Source organism: Aythya ferina (genome assembly GCF_964211825.1).
Source record: "Aythya ferina genome assembly, chromosome: 3".
Lineage (NCBI taxonomy): Eukaryota > Metazoa > Chordata > Aves > Anseriformes > Anatidae > Aythya > Aythya ferina.
The window spans coordinates 17,937,728-17,963,746 of record NC_140298.1 but is presented as its reverse complement, the minus strand read 5'-3'; the positions used below and the strand labels follow the sequence as shown (position 1 = coordinate 17,963,746).

General features: G+C 43.8%; 1 protein-coding gene across 4 annotated transcripts; it reads left to right on the top strand.

Moving 5' to 3' along the window:
* The first annotated feature begins 1,053 nt into the window (after window positions 1-1,053).
* On the top strand, window positions 1,054-25,809 carry PSEN2 (presenilin 2). Of its 4 annotated transcripts, none has more exons than XM_084515855.1 (12): window positions 1,054-1,154; window positions 5,391-5,591; window positions 6,311-6,540; window positions 7,746-7,887; window positions 8,492-8,559; window positions 9,553-9,773; window positions 10,382-10,480; window positions 12,273-12,350; window positions 13,925-14,038; window positions 14,590-14,708; window positions 16,455-16,654; window positions 24,925-25,809. In XM_084515855.1, exons 2-11 carry the CDS (start codon window positions 5,448-5,450, stop codon window positions 16,608-16,610), a joined length of 1,371 nt encoding a protein of 456 aa, XP_084371981.1. In that variant the 5' UTR covers window positions 1,054-1,154; window positions 5,391-5,447; the 3' UTR covers window positions 16,611-16,654; window positions 24,925-25,809. The 4 variants fall into 4 exon arrangements, with proteins under 4 accessions (XP_084371981.1, XP_084371978.1, XP_084371979.1 ...); XM_084515852.1 differs by having other exon boundaries at window positions 13,919-14,038; XM_084515853.1 differs by lacking the exons at window positions 1,054-1,154; window positions 24,925-25,809 and adding an exon at window positions 1,372-1,798 and having other exon boundaries at window positions 13,919-14,038; window positions 16,455-18,932.
* Window positions 25,810-26,019: the final 210 nt, after the last annotated feature.

The following is a 26,019-nucleotide window of genomic DNA, read 5'->3' as shown; positions in this document are numbered from 1 at the left end:
TTGGAAAAGAACTTGTCTCTGTGTGCAAAGTGGAGAACCAGGATTACAGGTATAAGACAGCAGTACTGGTCAACAGCAGTCTTATGCAGTAAAATTGGGAAAAAGAATATGACAGTCAAATTTGAATTGGAATCTGCAGGGGTTTCCAATTTGTCCAATGATACACAGCGTGGTATATCACAGTGCAATATACCATACATATACACCATATACAGTGTGGTATATCATATATTCCATAGTATGGTGTATATATATACACCATAGGAATGGTTCATTTGTCACACCTTGCAACTCCTTTAACACCACCCTGCCCTTCCTTCCTTTGTGTGTAAGGTATCAGGGATAGCACCAGGTGAAGCTGGAGCTCTGCCTAAAATACTGAGTGTCTGCACTCGGTGCTCTTCCTAAGCGAAAGCAGCAGGGAAATAAATGACTGCTACAGGGAAATAAATGACTTTCTACAGGGAAATAAATGACTGCTGCTTTTTATGCCTCTGTCCCCAAAAATGATAAGCAGGTGAGAGCTGCCTGAGCCTGAATTTCGTGTAACTGTTGCTTGATAACCTAATAGGCAACAACAGAGGGACGGGAGTGATTTTTGTGATGTTTGAAGAAGTTTGTTTACATGATTACCTCGCTGCTACACTAGACTTGAATTTTAATCAAATAGAGGTCTAAACTTCTCATAACGATTTCAATTAATGTGAAATAGCTTGTAGTTTTCCTTTATTCACCCCGATCCATGAGGCAAGCGAAGGTCTGACCGAACTCCAAGACTTGGCCATTTCCCCCAGTCTCTCTGCCGCACTCCCTATTGCCTTTTTATTTCGGTAACAACCCACACCCTCACATCGCTCTCCCATTATCGAAGGCCGGCTATACACATTTAAACGCCTCAAAAACACCCCGGGCTCAGCTAACATCACTGGTGCGAGGGACGGCGCCTCCCCTCGCCTCCTGCAGGAAGGCGGCGGAGGGGCGGAGGCAGCGGCCGAGTGGCGGCTGCTGTGGTAAATGGGGATGGCGGGCGCCACCCTTCCTTCGGCCGGGGGTGGGGACGGAAGGCTGCGGGGCCAATGGAGGGAAGGGCAGGGCCGAGCAGGGCCGAGCCGGGCTGAAGGGAGCCGAGCCGAGCCGGGCCGGGCCGAGCGCAGGTGGGCATCGGGGCTGTGGGGCCGGGGGCCTGAGGCGAGCTGAGCCGGGCTGGGCTGGGGGCTCGGCGGCACCGCTCCGGGGGGTGTGGGACCGGCGGCTGTGCTGGGTCATCCTGGGAAGGATCTGTGTGTGGTTATGTGTATGTGTGCGCGTATGAAATGGAAAATGGTCTGTATTTGTTGTTCCCGGGGTGATAAAGCGTCTGTTGTGTCTCTTTCTGAGTGCGCGGAGGTGGCTGGCCGTGTGTGTAGGTGGACAACAAAGCTGGCCCCGCGTTGCAGGCCAGCCGAGCTGTGGTGCTCCTCTGTGTCTCCTTGGGGCAGCTTGTGGTGGGGCCATGTTAGCTGCCCCTGGTGCCCCGAGCCCTCGGACAGGGTTCAGGAGGACAGCCCGGGTGTCCCCGGTGTGTCCCTGGGGCACCACCAGCAGGACCAGTGCTGGGAGCTGCTCCTCCGTGTGAGGTTGGACCCAGGCTTTGAGGTGTCCCTGGTGTGTGTAGGTCTGTGTCCACTCATATTGACTGCTACGGGTTTGGGCCTAGGGCTGGTGAAATAATTCTTCTGACCTTCTTGGGGAAGGGTCCGGTTTCAGCGCTGTCAGCAGAGTAACGCCGTGGCTGCATGTCGTGCCTCTCTGTGGGAAAGTAATGCTAACGTGTATGTTTTGGCTTTATTTGTTGGCACCAATCTGGAAATTTGTCCTCCTAATTGTTATCCTGCCACTTGGAATTACTGAAAATGTTTTCCTTCTCTGTATGTTAACCAGCAGCTGTGATTACAGGTGAAACTTAGAACATCAGGCTGTCGGTGTCAGCCCAAAGCTTTCTCCTTGTCTAACTGTAGCAAAGAAAAACTGCTTCTCTTCATCTGATTGCTATCGAAGAGAACAACATATATGAGCAGGAGTTTAAAATCTCAGGTGGATTATTAAATATTATGCCAGCTAGCAGCAGCTGTTCTGTGCTATACCCTACACTGGTAATATTTATCAAGGACAAAAAACATTGCAAACAACTTGGTTTTGTTGCAGCACAGTGATGCTATAGCATGAAATTAAAAAGCAAGCCAGGGCTAGATCCTCATATTAGTTTGAATTGGCCCCATTTCAGTGTAATTGATAGAGTGGATTTATCCCAGTTGAGAGAGATCCCTTGCACAAAAGATATACGGAAAGAGAGAAATGGTAACTTCTGCTTCCCTGTAGGCTTCACAAGGCTGCTATAACATAGCGTTCGCTGTAGTCTTACCTCAGCTGCTCCGTTATAAGCAGTGCTTAACTACTGACCTAGTTTTTGTCCCCTTTCATTTCTGCTATGTGGTTTTGAGAGTTTGGTCTTTTGGTTCTTAAACATCTTGTGATTTTTTTTTTTTAATGTGTATTAATAGTTTGTATCTATCCATAGAGGAAAACCTTGCCTGATGTCCTGTGGCTTACTGGGTCAATTTGAAGACTGTCTGGCACCCAGTGTTTCTGTCCTTCATTGGCTTTATTTAGTAGACCATGCTCTGTCATGTGGATATAAATTCAGCTTGCATTTCATCCCTCTGAAAGCTCCTCTTGTGATAGAGCCAGAAGGCAATTGTGCTTGTCTCAGCCCTCTACTTTGCTTTCCTAATCTGTCCTTTCCCCTCTTCAGCTCAGTCTAGGGAAACACATGGTCTGTATGCACTGATCTATTTGGTGTCATGCAGAAAAATAACCATATCCAGGAAAGAAGGTTGTGCTGAGTGTGTGGCTGTGAGTGACCAGCCTGGTCCTTCCTCCCTGAAATCAGTGACAGTGTAAACCAGAGCTCTGTCTGGCGGCCAGCACAGCCTTGGTGCCAGTTAGTGCAACTCAGAGGGGTAAACGGTGGTGTTAGACAAACTGCACTGGGGTTGGTGGTAGGGCAGAGGGCTCCTGTCTCTGTAAGTTCTTCATCAAAGAGCCCTGCTTGGCCCTGTGCTCCTGTTTCCTCTGGGCGCTGGGACTGGGGCTGTTTGGGCAGCCAGCCTGGGAGCCTGTCATACTGAAACCTGGCTCAGCGAAAGCTATGGCAAACAAGCACCTGTTGTCTCTTCGAAAGAACTGGGTTGCTGATGAGCACCTGGTGCTGGCACAAGAGACAGAGTGCTGGGACAACCCCATTGGCAGTAGCACAGATTTAGGTCACTTTCAGGTACCTGTGAATACAACTTTGGAGATGAGAAGCGTTGTAGCATCTTTGCATTTATCCTTTTTGAGAGGGAATAACAGAAAATGTCTGGCAATATTACAACAGGAGACTCTTGCCATGTAATTATGAGGGTTAGAAGTTACTGGTGAGTTTTTGCTACCTGTATAATTCTTCCAGTGGGTACAACTAGGATGGTGAAAGTAGGCTAATTGGCTGTCCCTTCTGAAGTCTCTGCAATAATGCCATGCTCACATAGCAAAAATGGTGTTGCAGTTTCTGAAATACTGGGAGAAAAAGGTCTTTGATATTTTTATGCAGTTAAAACTTAAACATTGGTCCCAAATGCTGAAAGAGTAAACTTTACTCTTACAACTGAGGCAGAATCTAGGCTCTCAGCTGTAAACTGTGAGCCCTTACGTGCTCAGAAGGTGTTGAGCAACTGGGAAGTGGAGACTTTGGGCTCTGTAAGGAGAAAAAAAAAAAGGCACAAAAAGGGAAGTGTTAGGCAGCTCACCGCAACACAGCTACTGTGAAGCTGATAGGCCTGGCTTGAGGGTTGTCCCTGCATTTGTTCCTATAAATGTACTGTTTTTATCACTGAAAGAGGAATTGAATGAGAGGAGAAGGCATGAAAGGAGCAGATGTCTGAAAAGTGTTTCGCTTGGGCAGATTGAGTTTGCTTTCTGAAATGTTTTGAAGGTGACCAGTGTATTCAGGATGCTGTGAAAGATGGGGGAATCTCCCACTCCTCCCTCTTTCCTTCTCTTGAAGTGAATTTCAGGCCCTCTAGTGAGAAGCTAGAATCTCACAGAGCTTTGAAGCGTCTACTCCAGCCTCTCAAGCTGGCTGGTAGACAGCAAAGTCTACTGGTCAGACCATGAATGCTTAATTCAGATGTATGTGGCTGTGTCCAAGTCATGTGGCTGCTTCAGCTTCCTCCCCTGAGTTGGTTATGTTGCCTGAGATATACTCGTGTGGGGAGCTTTTTTGTTTGTTTTGGGGTTGGGATACCTGGGCAAAATCCAGCAGAGGAGAGTTGTTCTCGTAGGTGTTACAGCTTTACAATGTGTTAGGGGTCTGGTTTTGCTTATGGGTAGGTGGCTGAGAATCAGGTGCCTGAATTATCCTTCTTTACTCCAGTTGCTTTCTTAAGCTGCCTTAATAAACGATAAAAGGAATTTTCCTATCAATCCCATTTAGAGCTACCTGAAATCATGGCTTCAGGGCTGTTCTGCACTAGCTTTAGCCAGGACAGTGCAGGTCCTATCTCCAGTGTCTACAAGGAAGAGCTGTTCCTTTCCTTTCTGCGTTGTGCCACTGCTTTCTTCACTTCTCTGCACAGTGGTAGGTGGAAAGAGGCCAAAAATGTCAAGTCTCCACTTCTATACTTGAAGTTGTTGCCCATCCAAGTGGGTTTGCTTTTAAGCACAAGTCAATATAAGAGGAGAAAGTAGCGGCTCACCTAAAGGGCCAAGTTCTTCCCCTTTATTTACCCACAGCCCTTGGGCAGAGGGAAGAACTGCTTATGAAATTCATCTGGGTGATCAGCAGCCATAATACGGAAGGCAGCATGTAACTCCTGCTCAGTGGCTTATGTAAAGCCGAGGCTCCAGGTTACTAAGAAACTTCTGCTACCTGCTGGTGCCTGTAGGAGTGTTGTGTAAGAGCTGAGCTCTCCTAGCTATCTGGCAGCCAGGCAGCATTCGAGGTGAAGCCTTGTTTGGCTCATACAAAACAAACACCAAGCACTGGGAAACCCCCTCTGTGAAAGTCTGGGTGTACTGCTCGTGGAGGAGGCCAAGCACAGAGGCAGGAACTGTGGCAGCTGTGGCAGAGGGGAAAAAAATACTCGGTGGATTAGGTGCAGTTGGTTCAGCGCTGCATTTTGCTGTTCCCCCTGGCTGCAGGATACTTTAACTGAAGATTGTTGTGCCTGATGTGCCAGCAGGCTAAATCAGCTATCAGAAGGAGATGGAGTTATGAAGCCTGCTGAGATTGTGCTTCCTCTTCAGACTCCCAGTTGTTTGCGCTGCAGTGCTCATTCTTTTTCTCTTTTCTTTGGCTTTGCTTGTTTTCTCAGCCGTGAGTAGCTCCTGGCTGTGCCTCTCCGGAGTGAGTGCTCCCCGGGAAAGTGACGATGATCACGTTCATGAACAACTCGGACAGTGAGGATGAGACCTGTAACGAGAGAACATCCCTGATGTCTGCAGAGAGCCCTCCAATACCTTCCTACCAAGATGGCTTGCAAGCCTCAGAAGCAGGGGAAGCACAGATACATAGGGTGAGTATGCAGCCTCCCTGGGTACTGAAGAAATGGGGTATGATGATAAAAGTAGTACTGTTACCCCTCAATCCATCCCAGCAGGCAGGCTTTTAGGATTGGCTTTGGCCAGTGTTACTTCTCTTGGCCAGCAGCTGCACTGTCTGTTCCCATTTCCTCCACTGTGACTTTTTCCTTCCTTTTTATCTCCGTATATACTCCTCCCCTTTCCTTCCTTTTGGTAAAGATACAAGCTTTTAATCAGGACCTGATGCACATACAACTCGTGCAGGATATCCTTTTTAGCCTTCTCGTTTTGCCAGAAACCCTTTGTCTGCTCAGGTCAAATGCAGCAAATGTTGGGACAGAATCTAGTCCTACTGTCAGTGAAGCACTGTGGTAAAACAAGCTCAGCAGTGCTCTGGGAGTGGGATCTGGTCAGGTTTATGCCACCTCCGATGAAATTTGTTCCCTCCCAGTTCTGTGCACTTCACCCTTCATATGCATGTGTCAACCTCTCTCTGTATGCACTGAAGAGGCCCTTAGATATTTGTGGGTTTGGTTTAAAAACTGTTGCAGCCTATTTGTAAGGGAATTTCTAATTGCATTGCTCAGTTGGCACCATCCTACTAGGAACAAGTTGGTGTGCTGTGGTGGCCTCAGCAGCCTCATGAAATAGTGGAATGAAGTTCTGAATGCAAGGAAAGGATCTTATATATGTGATAACTTTTTCTTTTCAGAAGAGGCACACAGGCAGCAGCCGCAGCCCTAACAATGTTGCTGATGGGGATGTGTCTGACTCGGGAGTTCGAGCGCGAGGGAGCGCCTTGGAAAACGAAGACGAGGAACTGACGCTGAAATATGGAGCGAAGCATGTAATCATGCTCTTTGTGCCTGTCACCCTTTGTATGATTGTTGTCGTCGCCACCATAAAGTCAGTGCGCTTCTATACGGAGAAAAACGGGCAGCTGTAAGTGGGGTCTTCAAAACAGCCTCTGAGTACGTGGGATCCCTGGCATTACACATACACTCCGTGCACATACACCTACATACATAGTGTGCCTCCTTGGCAGGCTGGGAGAGCCTTTACATGGCTAAAGATGGCTCTGTAAGCACACCAAGGTCTTACACAGATGAACATGGCTTATTTTAGTAATTTTTTTCAGTACCTGTATTGTACTGATTCATTAGCGCTATCATTAGGAATGAAATCACTTCATACAGCAGTATAAAAGGCCCGGGCTTACCTCCTGGTCTGTTCACCCGCTGGCTGGCAGCAATCAGGGAATAACATGTTCATTTGGATGAGTGTCTCATTTCCTGATGACACTTCTGGTTCCCAGAGACTCATGGTGTGGATACATAATTCCATCCAGCTCTTCCTACCTGCTCGAGACCATTCCCAGTGCTCCAACAGCACTTCACATGGTGGCTGGAGGAATGGAACCAAAGAAAAGAAAATGGAGGGGGTGGTGGCATGATAAGAAGGGGTAAAAAAGCCCAAGACACTCCTGAAAATTGTAGAAAGAAAGAGTCCCCACTTGCTGGACAGCACCTGGGATGCATCCTTGTTGTTATCATGGAGAAGGTCCAGAGATATAGAATAGAAATTAGTGGCCTCAAGAGAAGTTGCTAAACTTATTTATCATAGCATCATAAAATGGCTTGGGTTGGAAGCAACCTTAAAGATCATCTAGTTCTGACCCCCCTGCCATGAGCATGGACACTTTCCACTAGATCAGCGTGCCCAAAGCCTCACCCAAACTTCCCTTGAAGCTTTCCAGGGATGGGACATCCACAGCTTCCCTGGGCAACCTGTACCAGTGCCTCACCACTCTCTGAGTGAAGAATCTTCTAACATCTAACCTAAATCTCCCCTCTTCTAGTTTAAAACCATTCCCCCGTGTCCTCTCACTATTTTCCCATTTATGCTCTGTTTTTGTTTAGAGCTCTGCCAGACGCAGCTGCTCTGTGGTAGTGTGCTTTGGTTAAACAGCACTAATCTGTAGCTGATAACTAACTGGAACCCGGCCCCTCCAGAGGATACACCTGATGTTTACCGTCCTTGGAAGTCATTCCTCCCTTTCTTCCCCCCTGCCCTGATTCGTTTTTATCTTGGGACAACTAGTTAGATGAGAATATACGTGCTTGATGTGGCTTTGCTTTATACTGCAGGATCTACACGCCCTTCAGCGAGGACACCCCGTCCGTGGGCCAGCGTCTCTTGAACTCGGTGTTGAACACCATCATCATGATCAGCGTCATTGTTGTAATGACCGTGTTCCTCGTCGTTCTGTATAAGTACCGCTGCTACAAGGTAAAGCATTCGTGCCCGAGTGTTTGCTGCGTGCTTGCTGTGAGCAGGTTCGAGTGAGGCTTGTCTGTCAGGGAGAAATAAAGGCACTGCACAGGTTAGTCCACAATTTAGTCATGGCAGCAATTTTCTTGTAGAGAAGCCTTTGCTAGCAGTGTTAGAGTGTGCCTCAGAACACGCTTTGCTGTTCATTTGCCACTAATGGTAGGATGTTAGAAACAGCCTGTTATTTGTGCTAGTCAGGTTTGAGTCCTCTCCTTATGGTCAAAAAGTTTTGCAGCTTGTACTCAAGGACTCAGTTGTGCCATTTAAGGCGAATGCCTTCTGAAGTTTTGGACAAACTGTGTGGGAACTAGTCTCATTCTTGCCTGTGGAGGCTGGTGGAAGAGAAGGGTAGAATATAGAATGAGTTTGGGAGAACGGGGAGCAACTGGCTGTCCCTCTTCCCTCATCAGCTGTGGGGAAGGAGGGTTTTTGGAAACTGGAGGAGAAGTGAAGAAGGAAAGGCTGTTGGACATTAGGAAGGTCTGTCAGTAGTGCATGCAGCACTGCAGCCTGTGCAGGGGGAACAACCCATTCAATCACTCTATTTTCTTGCCCTTAATAGTTCATCCATGGCTGGCTAATCCTGTCCTCTTTGATGTTGCTATTCCTCTTCACCTACATATATCTTGGGTAAGTAGAAATGTTGCAAATAACTTAGTGGTTCAGAACTACCCTCTTTTTCTGTTTGAAGAAAATCCCCGACATAATGAATTGAATGTCTCTCCTTCTATGAACAGAGATTTAAAATCTCTGTTCATAGATAAAATAAAAAGTGTTAGCATTAGACAGCTTTTTTTAAATTTTTTTGATGAAAAACGAGATGTTTAATGGGCAATGCCTGATTTTACAGTAGTTACTCTACAAAACTTCATAGGGAAGTGATACCACAAACATGAACTGAACTGGCTGAACTTTGTTGTACAGAGGTACACTGATAGTGACTTTCAGGAGATACTGGTATAAACTACCAACATCCTGGGGTATCTCTCATCAATTGTTTCTAGAGATGTTGTCACAGATGGTTTGGCTAGATGGAGGTTCCCAAAACATGCCTTCAGTGTGTCTTTAGCCTCTGAGAACCAAGTGGAAAGGAACTTAGTGTTGAGTTGGTTCTCTGGATTGTCTTGCCTTTATCATCAGGCTGCGTCTCTTCAAACTCATTCCCTTAGCTCCAAGTTGAGAAAGAAGCAACCTTTCAACTTTCCAATGACATTTGCTTATATTTTTTTTTTTATTTATCTTTAAATTGAAATGCATCCTGTCATGCTTCTGGTGGGATGACTTGCACATGATTTCTTAGGCTCATGACTGTGCAACAGTCTTTACCTATGTTAATTTCTTGACTTGAAATCTGGCCTGCTCAGATCCTTGGGATCACCGTTGACCTCAGGACTAAGGCAGTGTAGTGTTTGCCACACACAGCACACCCATGTCCTGCAGAGGGAACGCAGAACTAAGAGCAACAATTGGCTGCCAGGCTGGTTCCCCTCTTGAGATGACATCTGCTTATATCCTGCTTCCTCCTGGTGTCGTAGGAGGCTTGCTTGTTTGAGTAGATCTAGCAAGGTGCTTTGCATGTCGGTTGCTTTTATTGCTCAGCTAAATTTCACTGTTGTCTTCCAGTGAAGTACTGAAGACATACAATGTGGCCATGGATTACCCCACAGTCATTCTAGTCATCTGGAATTTTGGAGCTGTTGGGATGATTTGCATCCACTGGAAAGGCCCCCTGCAGCTCCAGCAAGCATATCTCATTATGATCAGTGCTCTGATGGCACTGGTTTTCATTAAGTATCTACCTGAGTGGTCGGCATGGGTGATTCTAGGTGCAATCTCCATCTATGGTAAGTCTGGGCTGTGACTCTGAAGGTGTGGCTTGTGGAGAGGTTATTTGGAGTTAAAATAGTTTTTTGTTTTTTTTTTTTTTTTAAATAAAAAAGTTCTCAGTTAAAAGTTTGAAGAGAACTTGCAGGATGATGTATCTGGAAGGTAATATTCAGCTTGGTGAGGAGCTCTGACCAGGAGAGAGAGTATGCAAAGAGGAACTTGACCAAAGGTTGAAAAATAGTCAGCATACATAGTAAAGGATCGATGAACATAAGCAAAGTACCTCCAGTTCTCTGCTAATTAAATTTAACAATTTAATGTAATCCTGTCATCTACTTTCAAATCAATAATGTGTTGCTCTCAAGAAATTTAGGATTTTTTGTAGGATTAATACAATGAAAACTGTTACTGTCACATTAAGCCTCGGGGGATGGTATTTTAAATGAGCATCATCTTCAGAGACTAGCAGCTACAGTTGCACAGCAGCAGAAGTCACCATTCAGGAAATCATCTGGTTAATATCGACAGATGTCATTTTGAGGGAGGAATAGCTTTTCAAAGAGCAGGAATGCAAAATATGCATGACAGTTTAAGGTAAGATTGTCTGTTCCTTTTCTCTCTGCAGATCTGATGGCTGTTCTCTGCCCTAAGGGGCCACTGAGAATGCTGGTAGAAACTGCACAGGAGAGAAATGAGCCCATTTTTCCTGCATTGATATATTCCTGTGAGTAAGATTAATATTTTAATGTTTTTAACGACAATGTACTTGAAACCTTTTTTTTGTGTCAAACCAGTAAGCGCTATTTTAGTTATTTCCTTGCCCTCAGATCGGTGCACATTTATGTCCTGGAACAGACCATTTGTAGAAGACCTTATCAGTTACAATGATATTAACTCTAATTAGCCACAGGGGTGGGCAGATTTGCCTTGTGAAACTAAAATGTTCAAAAGTAGATTTACCTTTCCATGAATAGCCTTAGAACGTAAATCTTTGTTCTGCATACAAAGCCTTGCATGGACAGCAGTGTTCGTAAAGTTACGTAGTTAGATGATGCCCTCTCAGTAGCCATATTCCTTCTGCATAAGCTTTATAGGCTCACTTCAAGTGTTTGAGGCTCTGCAGCTCTTCCTGTAGCCTCTTCTTGCTCTGTGCACTGTATGGATGGCAGTGTGAGATATTTGCTTTATTTTTCATTGTCTGGCTGCTCCTGGCAAGTGGCTTTGTTCAAGTATTGCTCTGACAACAAAATCAGTCCTCTCTTCCCTGAATTTCCTGGACTGTTTAACTATGATGACATCCTGTGCCTGTATCCACAAAGGCATTCGTATGCTTAAGACTGGGATAGTTGGAAGGCAGGTGACTTAACGTTTCCAGGACCTGGGCTCAAGTGCTTCCTGGACCTCAGTGGCTTCCATTGCATCACTTATAAGGTGAATCAGTATTTCCAAATGTTGGGTGCCAAGCTGAGGATGCCTACAACTTGACTGATCTAATTTTTCAAGTGTTTAGTGCTATATAAATGCTTTTGTATGTTCCAAGTAGAGCTTCTGTTGACTTCAGCTGACTTCCATTCCACATGGACGTTCTGTTATACCGGCCTGAAACAATCTAGATGAAGTTTTCCCCATGTTTTATTTAACAAACAAACAACAGTTTCACTAAAGGAGAATGCAATTCAACAAATAATAAATACTGAACAAAAAGTTCTTAGGCAGAACGTCAGTGTTTCCATTGCAAGACCGCATTCTGTGGCTACCTCTAGATGCAAAAACATCACCGTGACTGAGTGTATAATGGAATAGTAGACACTGTGTTTGCCTTGGCTTGTTGTTGTTTAGTTTAGCTTCTGTAAAAACAGGGAGACTGAGGTACTCCTATATAAAAAGCTAATTTGAGTCCCCTTCAGCATGGTTTGTATCCCTTCGTAAATTAGGGATTCATCTCAAGAATAAACCTGCAAACATCCTTCAGTTGTTCTTGGAACCAAAACAAAAATAGCCAATATTTTGACAGGAGAAAAGAGGAAAAAGAAAGAAAGAAAAAACAAAAAACACAAACAGAAGTGCAGAGAGAAAACAGACACTCAGACAACTCCAATGAATCCTTCACTTGTGTGTTTTACCTTCAGCAGAAGAGGGGGAGTATGCCGTCTGCCTTAATCTCCGGTTACATTTTGTACTACCATCATTTCCTGGGCAACTGTTCCCTTTGAATAGAAGAGCCAGAAACCAGGAAAAAAACAAGAAGATGAGGACCCTTATTTGGGATTTTTGCTGTCTTCAGGATACAGACAAAACTATACTGACTTGTGCTCTGAGACTTTCCTTAAAGACTGAATAGATGCACGGCCTTTTTGTCTGACCTTGCCTTCTAAGTGACTAGGGAAACCGACTGAGAATCAGTGTTGTAGCATTAACAGGGGAAGGGTTTATATTTGTAGGGATAGCTAAATACTTAGGAACTCTGAGCTACAGTGACCAATGTTTTGCGTCTGATTTCTTGCTCTTTCTTTTAGCTGCTATGATATGGACAGTTGGAATGGCAAAGCCAGACACAGCAGCAAGAGGACCAAGTCAGCAGACATGGGATGCAGGTTTGCTTGCATGTCACAGTATCCTGTGTAAATAATACACGTTTGAGACTGCAGGTCTCAATGTTAAGGTCTTGAATCCCAAAGATTGCATGTTTTTTGCAGTATTGTTACATCAGTTGCAGAACTTCATGGTGTTCTGAAACCTGGTGTTTGGACTGGCAGCAAAGATGGTGTAGGAAGCTCCAGTATTTGGGATGCCTTTATTTAAAAAAGAAAAGTGTTGTCCAACACACAGCTTCAGATACACTGAAGTTAAAGCTGATAGTGGGGTTGTTGTTACATTTTTAGCAGCTGGGGATAGTTAATTACAACATAAGGTCATAAATATAATGCCAGTGAGCTGGTGAACTTTAGTGTGTTAGTGAGTTGCACTCAGGCAACTGCCACAGAGCAGACATACCCTTAGCTAGTTCTAAGTCCAGTTTAGCTTACCCTGCCAAAGAAAATGGATGTCTTTACATTTGCCCTTGGGTAAAGCTTATGTTCAGGCAGTTACCCAGCAGGAGCTGATGTGTTCCAGGTTTACATTCTATTAGATCCTGTGGTAATTTGTGTGCCATTGTTTCTATCTTCTTGAAATGCAAGTTAAACAGCACTTTTGAAGGTGGTTGAGTAAAGTCTGATTTGTGGCATTAGAAGTATTTTCCATCTGGTCCTGTTTCATTTGCTTATTTTCAAGATAAAATAGCTGACATACTAACGAACGACAGTCACAGTCCTGCTTTGAAATCAAGCACAGAGCAGGAGCAAATGGCACCTTGGGTTCTACTGAATGCCCCTCTGGAAGCTCTGCGTGTCCCAGATCACAGTCTGTTCACATCTGCAGCAGCAGTGTCCTGTCAGATTGCCAAAAACTGGCAAGTTTGTATAAATGCTTCTGAAAAATAGGAACTGTCAAATAGAGTAATGTGTCACATACCAGCTGCTTCCAAAAGCACTGTTGATTGAGAATGGAAAAAATGAAAGGACTGTGTTAAATATGTTTAATAGAACCCAAAAAAGAAAATTCTGTTGTGTGAACACCCAACACCAACATCAATGTGATTCAGAACAGATTTTTTTCATAAATGGCAGTCTTCCTAGTCATGCATTTTGGTAATACTACCAGCGAGGGAACACCTGACACCTCCACCTTCAAGACATAACTGTATGTATTAATTTTACTTGGTTTCACTTGTCACTCTAGCCTGTAGAGGCTGTGGATACCAGCGTGCCCACCAGCTTGATTCAGGGATTGAAAACCGAGTTGAAGACTCTCTTTGCATTTAATAACTGACAGAGCAATGCTTAGTTTTGTGCTTCTACTCCATTTACTCACTTGTTGAAGCTGCTGGGTAGTTGCCAAACAAGCTGTGAACGTGTAGCCTCCTCAATGGTTTCAAATAATAACATGTTTTCTGCAAATGCCTGTGCTTGAGTTGGTCCTGACTCCAAGACAAAGGGCTTATCTATTCCTGAAAAGCTTCATAAGAGTGGAGATTGCGTGTATCAAAGCAAGTTATAAATGCAGCTACCTCTTGTTTCTTTTTTTTCCTCTCTTTTCTTGGCCTATTTTTTGTGGAATCAAGCGGAAGATGAGAGAGAGAACCACAGTAGCCCTTCACACTCAGACTCCCAGATTTTGGAGACAAGGAGTCCTGTTCCAAGCCACCCCATCACTTCTTTAGAGGAACCGGAGGAGGAGGAAAGTAAGGGAAGCTTCATACCTTGTTATCGGTGCAGTCAGGGTTAGAGCCTGACATTTTTACTCATAGTGGTTAACATGCAAACTCAGTTGACTCTAATCAGTTTATTTGAAAAGTTGTGACTTGTTGGGCAATGAAGGTTTTGACTCGGACTGTGTATTACTTCTTACTGGTGCAGTATCTGTTCTGGGATTGTAGCTCCAGTGATATACCTTGGCTACGCAGACAACTTAAGCAGTTCCTTCTTCCCCTTGCATCCCGCTCCTCTTCTGTCCATCAGCTGCCACAGCTGTAAGGCAGTACAGGGAAGCACCTCAGAGAATGAAGTTGAGTAAAAATAACCGCAGAAGAGGGTGTCTGGAAGCCCTGACCCCCTCAGTAAGCCGTGGAGGTAATCCCTGTTACCTCAGTGCAGGATGCTAAGGGTCCAGGTTGGTGGGTAGCCAGGACTAGCAACCTTCAGCTGCTCCTCAGGAAAAAAAAAATGTTCAGGAGGAAGCAAAACTGGAGAAGTAACGCCTATTTTCCTTTTTTTTCCCTTCTGCTTCTCACAGGGGGTGTGAAGCTGGGCCTTGGAGACTTCATATTTTACAGTGTTCTTGTTGGGAAAGCCGCTGCCACACCTAGCGGAGACTGGAATACTACACTAGCCTGCTTTGTAGCCATTCTTATAGTAAGTAAGCAAATTCTTACATCTTACAGTCTTGTTTAGCACAGCAGTGTTGCCAGAATTACCAACAGCTGAGCACTGCTGCATCACTGCAGGTAACATCCTGGGTATTTGGGTGAGAGCACCAGTGGATTTTCTAGCACAGTGCTTGGCCTATAAGGACCTGAACTCCACATGATTAGCAAGCATAGTCAAAAAGGTGAACTCCATTTTGCTAAGGAGAACTGTGACATAAGGGAATGAAGGCCTATCTCATTCTTGGGTTTGAGCTGGGAAAATGGAATGGAAAGAAACTTAAAAATCCATGAAAATTATCAGTAAAAGCAGGTGACTAGCATACTGTGCTTGCTGAAGGACTTAGACCTACCAGGTCTAATGACCACACACTGACAAGTTTTCACCTAGGTAGAAAATCATTACTAAGAACTAGCTTATTTACACCGGTATCTTCACTGAAATGAACCAGGAGAGCAACGGCAGGAGTTTTAGAAGGTAAAAGGAATTGCAATGTCATTCTTGGGCTTCCATTTCTCTGCTTGGATCCCAAGGGGAGAGACTTACAGTGACTATCACTTGTGAAAACCATGGATTAGAAAGCACAAGAACTAGAAATTATCGCATTTTAAAAGTGTGATTACCTTTCTTACCTCACAGGTCAGAGACACCTATAGGATCACTTAGCTCCATATTCTGGTGTCCGTCTGGTGGCCATTCACACGGTCCCTTTGTGGGGAAAGCTCTCTCTTTTCTGTCCATCAGACCATATACCCCATTCTGTCTTTTACAGTGCTGTTAAATTTGTTCTGGCTTCATTTTGCAGTTTTATATTTCTGTTGATATGTAGCTTTCTGTTTCCCAAAATGGTCTCTGCAGTTTCTTTGCAGTGAGCACATCTCTAAATGTAGATGTAAACTATGGAGTAGGTGTAGGCCAGATACCATCCATGAGGCGTGTAAAGAGCAGAGCCACAGGCTCAGCTGGATCACAATCAACTTTGCAGTCTGACTTTAAAAAGATCCTGACTGCTGATCTGTAGCTAATAGATGTTTTTTGGAGCCCAGTGTGAGCACTGTCTCAGATGTTCCCTCATTGTGGAGGGAGAAAAAAGGGGCTCAGATAAGAGAATTAATCCATACCTAAATACACATAGTTGTACTGTATATCCAAAACCTACAAAAACTTTGACGTGTTCCAAAAGATGGATCTTGGCCTGCTATCAAGATAAAGAACAGAATTCACCTAGCGTAATAAGCAATCTAGTCAAAAGCACAGCAGTGGGATATTATTTTTGTTCTTTTTTTCCCCAAGAGACCTTGAAACCTGTGAAGGTATAAGAAGTACACACCACTGTGTATTAGAGCCCTCCAATGAAACTCCTTATCTATGCAGTTCAAGAGGAAGTAAATAGTTGTATCTGCTGGATCAGTAACAAATACATAATGGTATAGTACAAAATGTAAAATAATCTGAAAATAAATTAACCTCTCAGGGTCAGTTGTATGTCAGCATTAGCTGTTTTACACTACTTTCTCAGCAAGCAGCTCTGCTCCAGATTGCTGAAGAAAATATCTGGCCAACTTGTGAGAAAGATGAGGGTGTGGGAAAAATGTCTTATTCCACTGTAGCTCAGGCAGGCTTCAATTTCTGTATAGTGTATAGAGCTTATTATTCATATATTAGGTTATTGATGACCTATGTTTTTGGGCTTCTTACTTTATTTCTTTGTGTTTTTTTTATTCTCTCTGGCAGGGTTTATGTTTAACTCTTTTATTACTGGCTGTTTTTAAGAAAGCATTGCCTGCTCTTCCCATCTCCATCACCTTTGGCTTGATCTTTTACTTCTCGACAGACAACCTTGTGCGACCATTCATGGACACCCTGGCCTCCCACCAGCTGTATATTTAGAAGAAGAGGGAGTTGGAGGATTCTTTTTAAAGCTTTTCTGTGAAGTACGGTACACTGTTTGGAATAAGTCATAACACTTTACACCTAGTGCCATGTATTTGTAAAGAAAGCAATAACTGTGACATGATGCATACTAAAATCCTAGTTACATGTTAAGCTGAGATTTTTCACAGGACTTCTAATGCTTGGACTCCAGTGAAAAGGAGAGGTCAGAGTTAAATAATTGTATGTTATTTAATGTGCATGCAGCCTCCTGTGAGCAAGGAAGCCTGTATGTAGTGTGGGGCGCTGGATAGATGAAGGGTCTGATCTGTGCTTCCAGAAACTCAGGCATTTTAGCCACAGAATTGCAGACAAGTTTAACTGTACTCTGAAATTGTTAACACTTCACACTTCTTTAAGTGTTGTGCAAACATGAAAGTCAGTCATACTTGCAATTAGAAAAGCAGAGCAGTCAGTATGCAGAGGACAGAGTACTGCTACACCTAGTTGTGAGTGTTAGACAGATGCCTAAGGCTGAACTTCAGAAGCTGGCCTCTGTTTGTACAATTTCTATTGAAATTGCTCCTAATGTCTGTTTATTCTGATCCTAGTAAGACGTAGCCATGGTGGATCTAGACAGCATGTCACTGGTAAGATGTTTGAACATCAGGCTTGTTCCTGAGTGCATCCACCGCTGCAGCTAGCAGCTGAAGGCAGGGCTGGCTGTTCTAGCGGATCAGATCCTCGCTGTGGGAAGACAGCACTGTCTCCTCACAGCACTTTCAGCTTCTCAGAAATCTTTTCCTGGATCCATACGACAATCCCCAAGTAGCCATAAGGTGGAAATTACTGCACAACTCCAGTAAATCGGTTGACCTGTAACTTCTCATGTGTAAGCTTGGTCTCATTGCTGTGCATTATTATAACTGCTCCAGAGGAGGATTTACCTTCTGTTTATGAAGAGGTCCTCTTACACTGATTGAGGATTGGTTTACTTAATTTTTGGTACTATTGTTTGAAGAGTTTTTACTACGAATTTTAAAATAGCTATTTAATGTAAAAGGAACTCTTTTGAAAATATTGTCATAATTTGTATCAAAATACGGGGGAGCAAGCTTTAATCTGCTGTTACATTCCAGAAGGCATCATTAATGCTGGAAATATTTACACAGCATTAAGTGACTTCATAACAACAAAAAAAATCACACTTGTCAGTAAAAACAAACAAAAAATCTGACTTGACCTTGCTGTTAGATGTATTTAATCACACTTCTCTTACACATTTTAAAGGTGTCTTATTTCTTTTTATGTCAGTTTCTTAGAAGTAGACAAACTTTATTTTTTTCTTCTAAGGTGTGTATAATAGACAAACTAGCTCTGTTTTCTTAGACGGCTGATCAGTATCAGTGTTTCAAAATACAACATTACATAGTGTTTTGTGAACAATGTAGTGTCATTGGGAGATGGAGAACTTCATGTCTGAAGCTACTTTTTAGATAACGCTTTGAAGTATGCCTTTTTAAGATAGGTTAGCTTGAACAAGTCCGTTGGAAAAACCACTACTTTTATATTTAACAAGGACATCATGTAGGTGCCTCAAACAAATTAAAAAAAAAAAAGTTTTTTTATGAGCTGTAGGTGTCTCTGTTTGGACAAGTAATTTTTGCTCTTTAATTTTTCTTATTAAATTTGCAAGGTTTGGACTTAAAAACTGCAGGCAGAGCTAATTATTACTGATAGGTATTATTTTTTTTTAAATGTGAACTACTAGAGCTATCTGCTGTTTCTTAAGGTTTATGGGAAAGTTGTGTTCTTTATGTTGCCAAATCATAGTAAAATCGCTTGCAATCATGATTTTAATTTTTAGACTGCATGGTTTACAGAAGATGTTAAATATTTATATGTACTAGAAGAAATGTCCTGCTTAGCTTAACAGGGTTGTAGCATATTGTTTAAAATGATTTATTTTTATGCACATAAAGTTGATATGTGAAGGGAATGGGGGCAGGGAGGGATCTTTCAATTACTGAAGGATTACTAAAGATCCTTGAGTTTTTTGTAGATTTGTGTTTGCCAAAGGATTGGCCTCTTACTGATCAAATTCTGCATAACTTAAAAAAAAATACTTTTCGAGGTAACTGAGCAGTGTATTCTGTCAGTGTAACAAACTATGTTGTCCTGGTAAGTGGTAGGAGTATATTGTATAAAAACTGGAGTGGTTGAATTGTGTAAAAGTTTATGTATTTACTACTAGTGTGTATATATATTCACCTTGATGCACCTCGTGTGTGTGAATGTGTGTATACACACGAGTTAAAATAATATTGAGTGATTTCTCATCTCATTGGTCATTTTCACTTGTGTATGAAAGTGAAGTTTTATTTGTGATACTAACATTGCACAGCATGGCACAGAATTTACTTGCACCCTTCAGAAAGGAGGAACAGGAGCTTAGTGGCTGCTACACAAGAAATTGGCACAGTGATCTTGCAACTTGACAACCTGATTCTGCGCGTGCGTGTGTGTGCATAGCAAAGTTGTTTGTTCTGTTCAGTCACTGCTCTCACCTTGCTGCATGCTCTGCTAACCTGCAATCTCTTTGACCTTGGAGAAATCCTAAATACTTGATATGGCTCTGAAAAAGTACAGCTGTCAGGTCAGGTAGGCTTAGGATGACACCCACCTTGTCACTCAGCAGCTCAGAGCCCTGTGGGAGGTGCCATGTGTTGGCATTTTCCTACGTGATCCCTGTCACATCTCCTCTCCAGTCTAAAATGAGTGTTTCATTGCATCTAGTCTGAAAAGTGGCTTGGGCATAGCAACAGTCCCTAACATGTAAGATTGAAGTTATGTCGAGGAACAAAAATGCAGTGGTAAGCCTGCCTAATGCAAACCCAAGCTTATCATTGCTGGGAGATACACAGCCTTCTTGCAGCTTTTAGTGTCTCTGTTAAAAGCTTGTGCAATGCAATCAATTTGTTGTCACCTTCTGACCATGTAGCTTCTGCTTGTGCTTAATTGTTGTTTCCTCTTGCTGCTTTGTTGTTGCTTTTGGTTTCAGTTGTTATTGTGGGGTTGTTTAGTTGAAGGTGTCTACTGTGCATCAAAAATCATGCACAAGAAGCAGTGTAGTCATAAAGAAACTACAAGAAGTAAGACACCTTTCAGAGTCATGCTGTGCTCCCACAGCAACGCTCATCAGATACTCAAAGTCTCATTTGCAAAACCTAACTTCAGAAATTACCTCAGTGAGGAGCCAGTCTGTGCTAGAAAGATCATCTCCCTCTGGTTCACAGAGAGAAAAGGATGTATCACAATGTGAGGTGTCTCAGCAAAAGCGGTGTATAAAAATTGCTGAAACTGGGTCAGCAAGGGTTAGTGGGTACAGCAAGGTCACAACACACTCCTACCCCAGTCAGGAAAAAGCAGTGGTCTGTTAGTCTACACCTTCTCTGCACCAGTTGCTAATGAAATCTCCACAGGGCCATCAGATTGTTAGGCCATCTCTCTTTGACTTACTGACAGTTGCTGTCTGAACCCTGGCGAGGAATAGTTCAAGGCTCCCTGTCCTTGTAAAGCTAAATATATGGTGGTCTCCCTCATGCTCCCAAACCAATACATTGCTTTGCTTTGTTCTTGCCTTCCTAGGTACTTCAGTGAACCAGGTGGTGTGAGTTCCGCATAACTTAGTTTTTTTTTTTAATTGAATATATAATTATTTTTCTTGCCTGTTTCCCTCAGTCCCTGGTCTCTGTGTCTGCAGTACAGCTCTGCTGGCAGCCATAGGAGGGCAGTAAGTCTATATGGAGAATTACCAGCCATTTTAAAGCACTCTTCTGTTTGTGCCTTGTTTTTCATTGAGGCTGAAGGTTCTGCAGTCTCCCTTATGGCAAGGTTTTTTAGCAGGCACCCCATGTCCCAGCATAGCTGCAGTTTTGGCACAGCAGGGGAGAGGCCTTGAATGAGCGTGAGCTCAACTGCACAAGAATCCATTTAAAACTAGATGGTTTCAGTGTCCTGCCATGTTCAACTTTGTAGCTGTGAGATGCTGCTGTTACAACACTGTATTTTGTGTTCTTCCTTGTTTTTGGTTGTTTTTTTGTTTGTTTGTTTGTTTTTTTTCCTCTAAATAATTCAGCCCTAGTTTGAGTTCTACAAATCCCAAGTATAAGTCAGATGCTTCTCCAGGAACTGTTACATTTTTTCTGAGCATCTTCAAGAAGCAAAGGAGTAATTATACTTAGTGATTTGTCCTGTCTTCTGTCACTTGCAGTCTCCTGTTTTGTCCCAGCAGGTCCTGCTTACCTGGGAGAAGAGTACACATCACTCCAGCTCTCTGCATTGGGGGATGCAGGATCTGGCTAGATCTTCTTTTGTCTCCAGTAGCTATCTGATTCTCTTGAAGTCAGTTGCATTATAAGAAGGCAGCCTGGACAGATAGGGTATCTTCCCATCCCATAGTATTCATGTCTCCTAGCACACCACAGCGTCCCTAGTTAAATTTATGCTTGCTTGCTCTCCCTTCACCTTATCAGGAACGGTGAAGTGGTGTGAGCTGTTCCAACTTCACAAGTGGGAAACACAGCGAGAGTAGGAGTGTAAATGCTGGGTTTAAGCTTGGTTATGTAGGAAAAATCAGGGCATCAAACATGAATAACAAGTCACCCTTCTTCCTTTTACATCTTCCTGTTGCTACAGGTTTTCTATCATCCATCATTTCCCACTATCTTCCAGGCATTTGCCCTGGGCCCTCAAGGAGTTAAGTGAATATGAGCTGTTTATTTCCTCCTTCATGCAATGCATTTGTTTGACAGGTGCCCAAGAGCACAGTTTGGATGTGTCAGTGCTCAGTATTATTTATCACTCAGTATTTAATAGATATAAAGACTATGAAGTGGAACTAGCTAAGCTCCTTGATATAGAAACCTGGTTTGGGGCCAAGGAGTAGGAGGGGGAGTTTTCCAGAACTGGAAACTGTTTTGAGTCCTGTCAAATGCAGGCTGAACAGAGAGGCAGCTCCCAAGGCCAGCTCAAGGTTAGGTCTTTGCAGAAATAAATGGTGTGTGAAGCCTGGTACTCCCTAACTGCTTTGCAGGGCCGGAAGAATCAGGAGGAGGCAGAGCAGGGAAAGCACTAGGCCAGTTTTTTCTCACATCACTGTTTCTATCATTGAAAACATGGAAAACAATCACAGAATGGCTCAGGTTGGAAGGAACCTTAAAGACCATCTAGTTCCAGCCCCATAGGCAGGGATGCCACCCACTAGATCAGGTTGCCCAGGGCCTCATCTAACCTGGCCTTGAACACCTCCAGGGATGGGGCATCCACAACGTGTCTGAGCAACCTGTTCCAGTTCCTCACCACCCTCTGAGTGAAGAATTTCCTCCTAACCTCTAATCTCAATCTCCCCTCTTTTAGTTTAAAACCATTCCTCCTCATCCTGTCAATATCTGATTGAGCAAAGAGTTGCTCTCCATCTTTTTTATAAGCCCCCTTCAAGTACTGGAAAGTCACAATGAGGTCACCCCAGAGCCTTCTCTTCTGTAGGTTTAAACATCCCCAGCTCCCTCAGCCTTTCTTTGCAGGAGAGGTGCTCCAGCCCTCTGATAATCTTTGTGGCCCTCCTCTGGACCCCCTCCAACAGCCCCACATCCTTCGTGTGCTGGGGACCCCAGACTTGGACACAGAGCTCCAGGTAGGGCCTAATGAGGGCCTCAACCAGGGATGGTCACTGCAGCCCAGGCTGCCTCCAGTCTTCACCTCCTTGATGAGCTCTTCCACACTGGTGAGCACCAGTAACGCTTCTCCTCTGGTTGGTTTGCCTAACACCTGGACCAGGAACTCTTCCTCAGTGTCCTCTGGGAATCTCCTGGATTGCTCACAGTAGTTTTACCAGCAGACATCTGGGTGGTTGAGCTCTCAACCTGTCCGTGGTTGTTTCTCAGAGGCATCTCTTCACGGTCACTCCCTTCCCTAATGTAGAGTGTCTCTGCAGGACTGAGTGAGGTACGTGTAATCAGTCAGGTGGCAGAAGGAGAGGGCAAAGCACTCACCAACCTATACAAGCAAAGGCCATTTACAATGAGCTGAAATAACTGATCTGTCTAGCAAACCAATAAAGAAAAATAAAGAATTGTGGGCTGAGTAATGTTTAACCAAGTTTCCCAAAACACGGGAGAAATAGTAATATGGTGTTCTTGAGGCACGTAGCTGCTCATCAGCTGCTATACTCTTCGATTCATCTCACCCAAAAGGGCTTTGCTTGATACCTGTGAAGCATTGTTGTGCAGAAAATTTTGAACACTGTAAACGATACTGTGAATGTTTTACTTTGCTGGAGAGGTTTTGTCTTGATGTAAGAAAGAAATTCTTTAAACTGAGACCAACAAACAACCACCCCAGGGAGACGTGGTAGGGTCCCCATCACTGGAGATTGTCAAGATGGGGTTGGATAGGGTGCTCGCTAACCTCATCTAGGCTCCCTTTTCTAAGAAAAGGTTGGACCCGATAATCTCCTGAGGTTCCTTCCAACCTGGGCTCTTCTGTGACTCTGTGATTAATTGCTAAGGTGACAGGGGCCAGGTGCACTGTCCCAAAACCTATCCAAAGACAAGGACTAGTATCGCTTTCTTCCATTTAGTGCTTCTATCTGCAGCTTCTCCACCTGACTCCGTCCTTCTCTCAGCATACTCCGCTCCCATGGGCTCGCCTCCAACTTTCCAAAGTACCCAGAACCCATTCTGTGCCCATGTGGAAAAATTTGGAGGGAAGGGTGAGTGGCACAAACCACAGCCACACATAGTGTGGTGGTAAGAGTGGTGTGCCACACACCTTTTTCCAGCAGTCCTCTGTCAGCGATAAACATGTTTGCAGCTGTGGTTTGTCGTGACTTGTTACCACCCCATCTAGAGAATAACACTTACTTCTGTTTTATTTCATAATGTAAAGAAAAAAATAATCCACGTACCTGTATACAAACTTCCACTTTGAGAAAACATTTTTGCAACAGGTTTTTTCTCCCAATGGAACAGAAATCATGATATCTGACCCAGTGAGAATTTGTGTGTGTGGTGGAGGGCAGGGGCATGCCCTGGTGCAAGACAAAGAGGCTGTGAGCTGCCTCACGTCCCTGAAAATCCGGGAAGCTGCTCTGTGAAATGCCTGAAAAGTAGCCTTGCTACTTACTCTCCAAACAATTATTAAAGATAATCCCAGCATTAGTGGGCCTGCCACGGCTTCCTAGTAGAGGTCAGTGGCGCATAGTCACTTCCCTGGAGCCATGTAGCACTAGCCACAAAGGCTCTGTCAAAAGCCAGGCTGTGTAACCTCGCAGCAGCTCCTGCCCACTTCCTGCTAGCAGGAGGGCTCAGCCTTCCAGCAGCCCCACTGGTTTTCCCTGCCTCCTCCAGCTACGCAGAGCGAGGCTGTTAGCTGACAGCTCCAGAGAGAAAATGGGGGTGGAGGTTGGTGAAATACCTGTTTCGTGCCCTGCACTGCATCTTCTTGGACAGAAAACGTTTGTCACAAGAACTGCTACGTTGACTCCTTCCAACAGCGCTAAATCAGCTTAAAGTTCTCACCGGCAAAATGAAGTTGAACCCTGTCTCCTTCCCTTTGGAGTGAAGGAAGAGAGAAGAGGCCAAGTACAAAGAATGCCTTGATGTTTTGGGGTGAAAATACACAGTTCAGGAATCAGAGCAGTCCTAAGTGTTATAAAAATAGCTCATCGTTTGGATCCTGGGATGATCCTGGATGTGAATTTACCCCTGACTGACTCAGAGAGATCTCATTTCTTTACAAGGCTGTTGCTCTCATTCTTGGCTGTAAAGCCTTGTAAATAACATGAGATACAAACAGTGTCACTGAAACGTGCCAAGGTTTTGAAATACCCAGAAGTTAACTACTGAAACCAAGCCACCTGTCCAGTGGCTTCTCCTTGAGCTGTTTCAATTCATCATCATTACAGTGTTAGGTTGGTGGGACACCAATTTATCAATAAATTTATCAGGCAGATAAGACAATCCTCCTTCCCTGAAGAAATTGCCCTATATAAAAGATGAATGAACGTGAGGTAAAGCCCCTTAGGAGGTAGCTTATGAGAGCTTCAGTAGCTGAGGGAAGCATTTCCAGAGTAGTTTTTGCCTTGTGATTAGCTACACAAATGTGGGAGAAGGATGGTGGTGCACATTTTGTTGTGGTCAGAGGAACAGATTGGGCCTGTCCGGTGTAAGAGGATTTCTGAGTGTTCTCTGAATAGCCTGGGTGCTCGTCAACCTGATGACAAGACCAATATTAGCTTAATTGAGAATCCATCCACTTTTTCTTTCTGCAGGTTAGTTGCCTGCCTACCACTCCTGTTGCATTGGAGCCCTTCTAACTGCAGGGACTGAAGATCTTTCCAGGCTCTGGTTCTCTAACTTTTTTTTAGAAGCTGAGACAGTCTGACCAATTCTTCTCTACGTATGCCTGGGAACTTGGCCACTTTGTACAAGGCTTTAACAGAAGCCAACTTCCTCTGCGTTCTTCAAAGCAGTCAACATCAGAACTGGAAGAGATTTTTTTTTTTTTGGGGGGGGGTGGTGTGGGGGGTGTTCCCTGATGTCCAATAAGCAGCAAGCTGCTATCTGCTGAGCAGACTTTCCTCAGAAAGCAGCAAACAGGAGGAGAAAAGCAACCTTACCTAAAGGCTGATAGAGGGCCTGCTGGAAGTCACGTTTGAAGAGGCCTGGACTCACTCCTTGCCACGTCCTTCTTGCTGCTTTTACCGAGAGCTGCAGCAGAGCTGGTCTTGAAATGTGAGCAACCCCTGAAATTGCATCATTAAGCCCTTCGTTATGTAAGTATCGGTGGGCAATACGAGGTAAAGATATGATGGCACCACTGAAGCATTTGCTATGGAGCCGTAACTTCTGGCTGCTATGTCAAACTTTCCTACTGACCTTGGGTAAGGTACTGACCTCTGACTTGTAAAATCAGGATATCTGGAGAAGTAAATTATCTTCAATAAACCATTTTAGGATCAGTGAGGAGAAAGCTCTGGGGAAGTGTGACTCACTCTTAGTTATAATTTGGTTATTATAATTTCCATTATATTTATGTATTGTATTATACTTGAGAATAGATCTATCATTATAGTGTTTGTATCTAGATTGTAATTTGTATTATATTCAAATTTATTACAAGTTGTATTATAATTTAATAAAAGGTTGATATATAATCCTCATTGATATAAGAATCTTCCTAGAAGCGATCACATTTTTGGGTAAGGCAGCAAATCTGTTGAAAGCTGACTGAATGTGGCAATACTGGATAAGATTTGAGAAGCAAATGACAGTTGCAGTACCAAAGACGTAATGTGACAGATTTCTTAATGCTGCTCATGCTTGCTCTGTAAATTCAGATCTGCATTGCGCAGATCTGCAAAAGG

Excerpts from the sequence above, each read along its gene's own strand:
- PSEN2 (XM_084515852.1), top strand. The coding sequence starts at position 5,448 with ATGATCACGTTCATGAACAACTCGGACAGTGAGGATGAGACCTGTAAC. Across the intron at positions 10,481-12,272 it reads TCCTGCATTGATATATTCCT|CTGCTATGATATGGACAGTT; the intron begins GTGAGTAAGATT and ends TCTTTCTTTTAG. Across the intron at positions 14,709-16,454 it reads GCTTTGTAGCCATTCTTATA|GGTTTATGTTTAACTCTTTT; the intron begins GTAAGTAAGCAA and ends TCTCTCTGGCAG.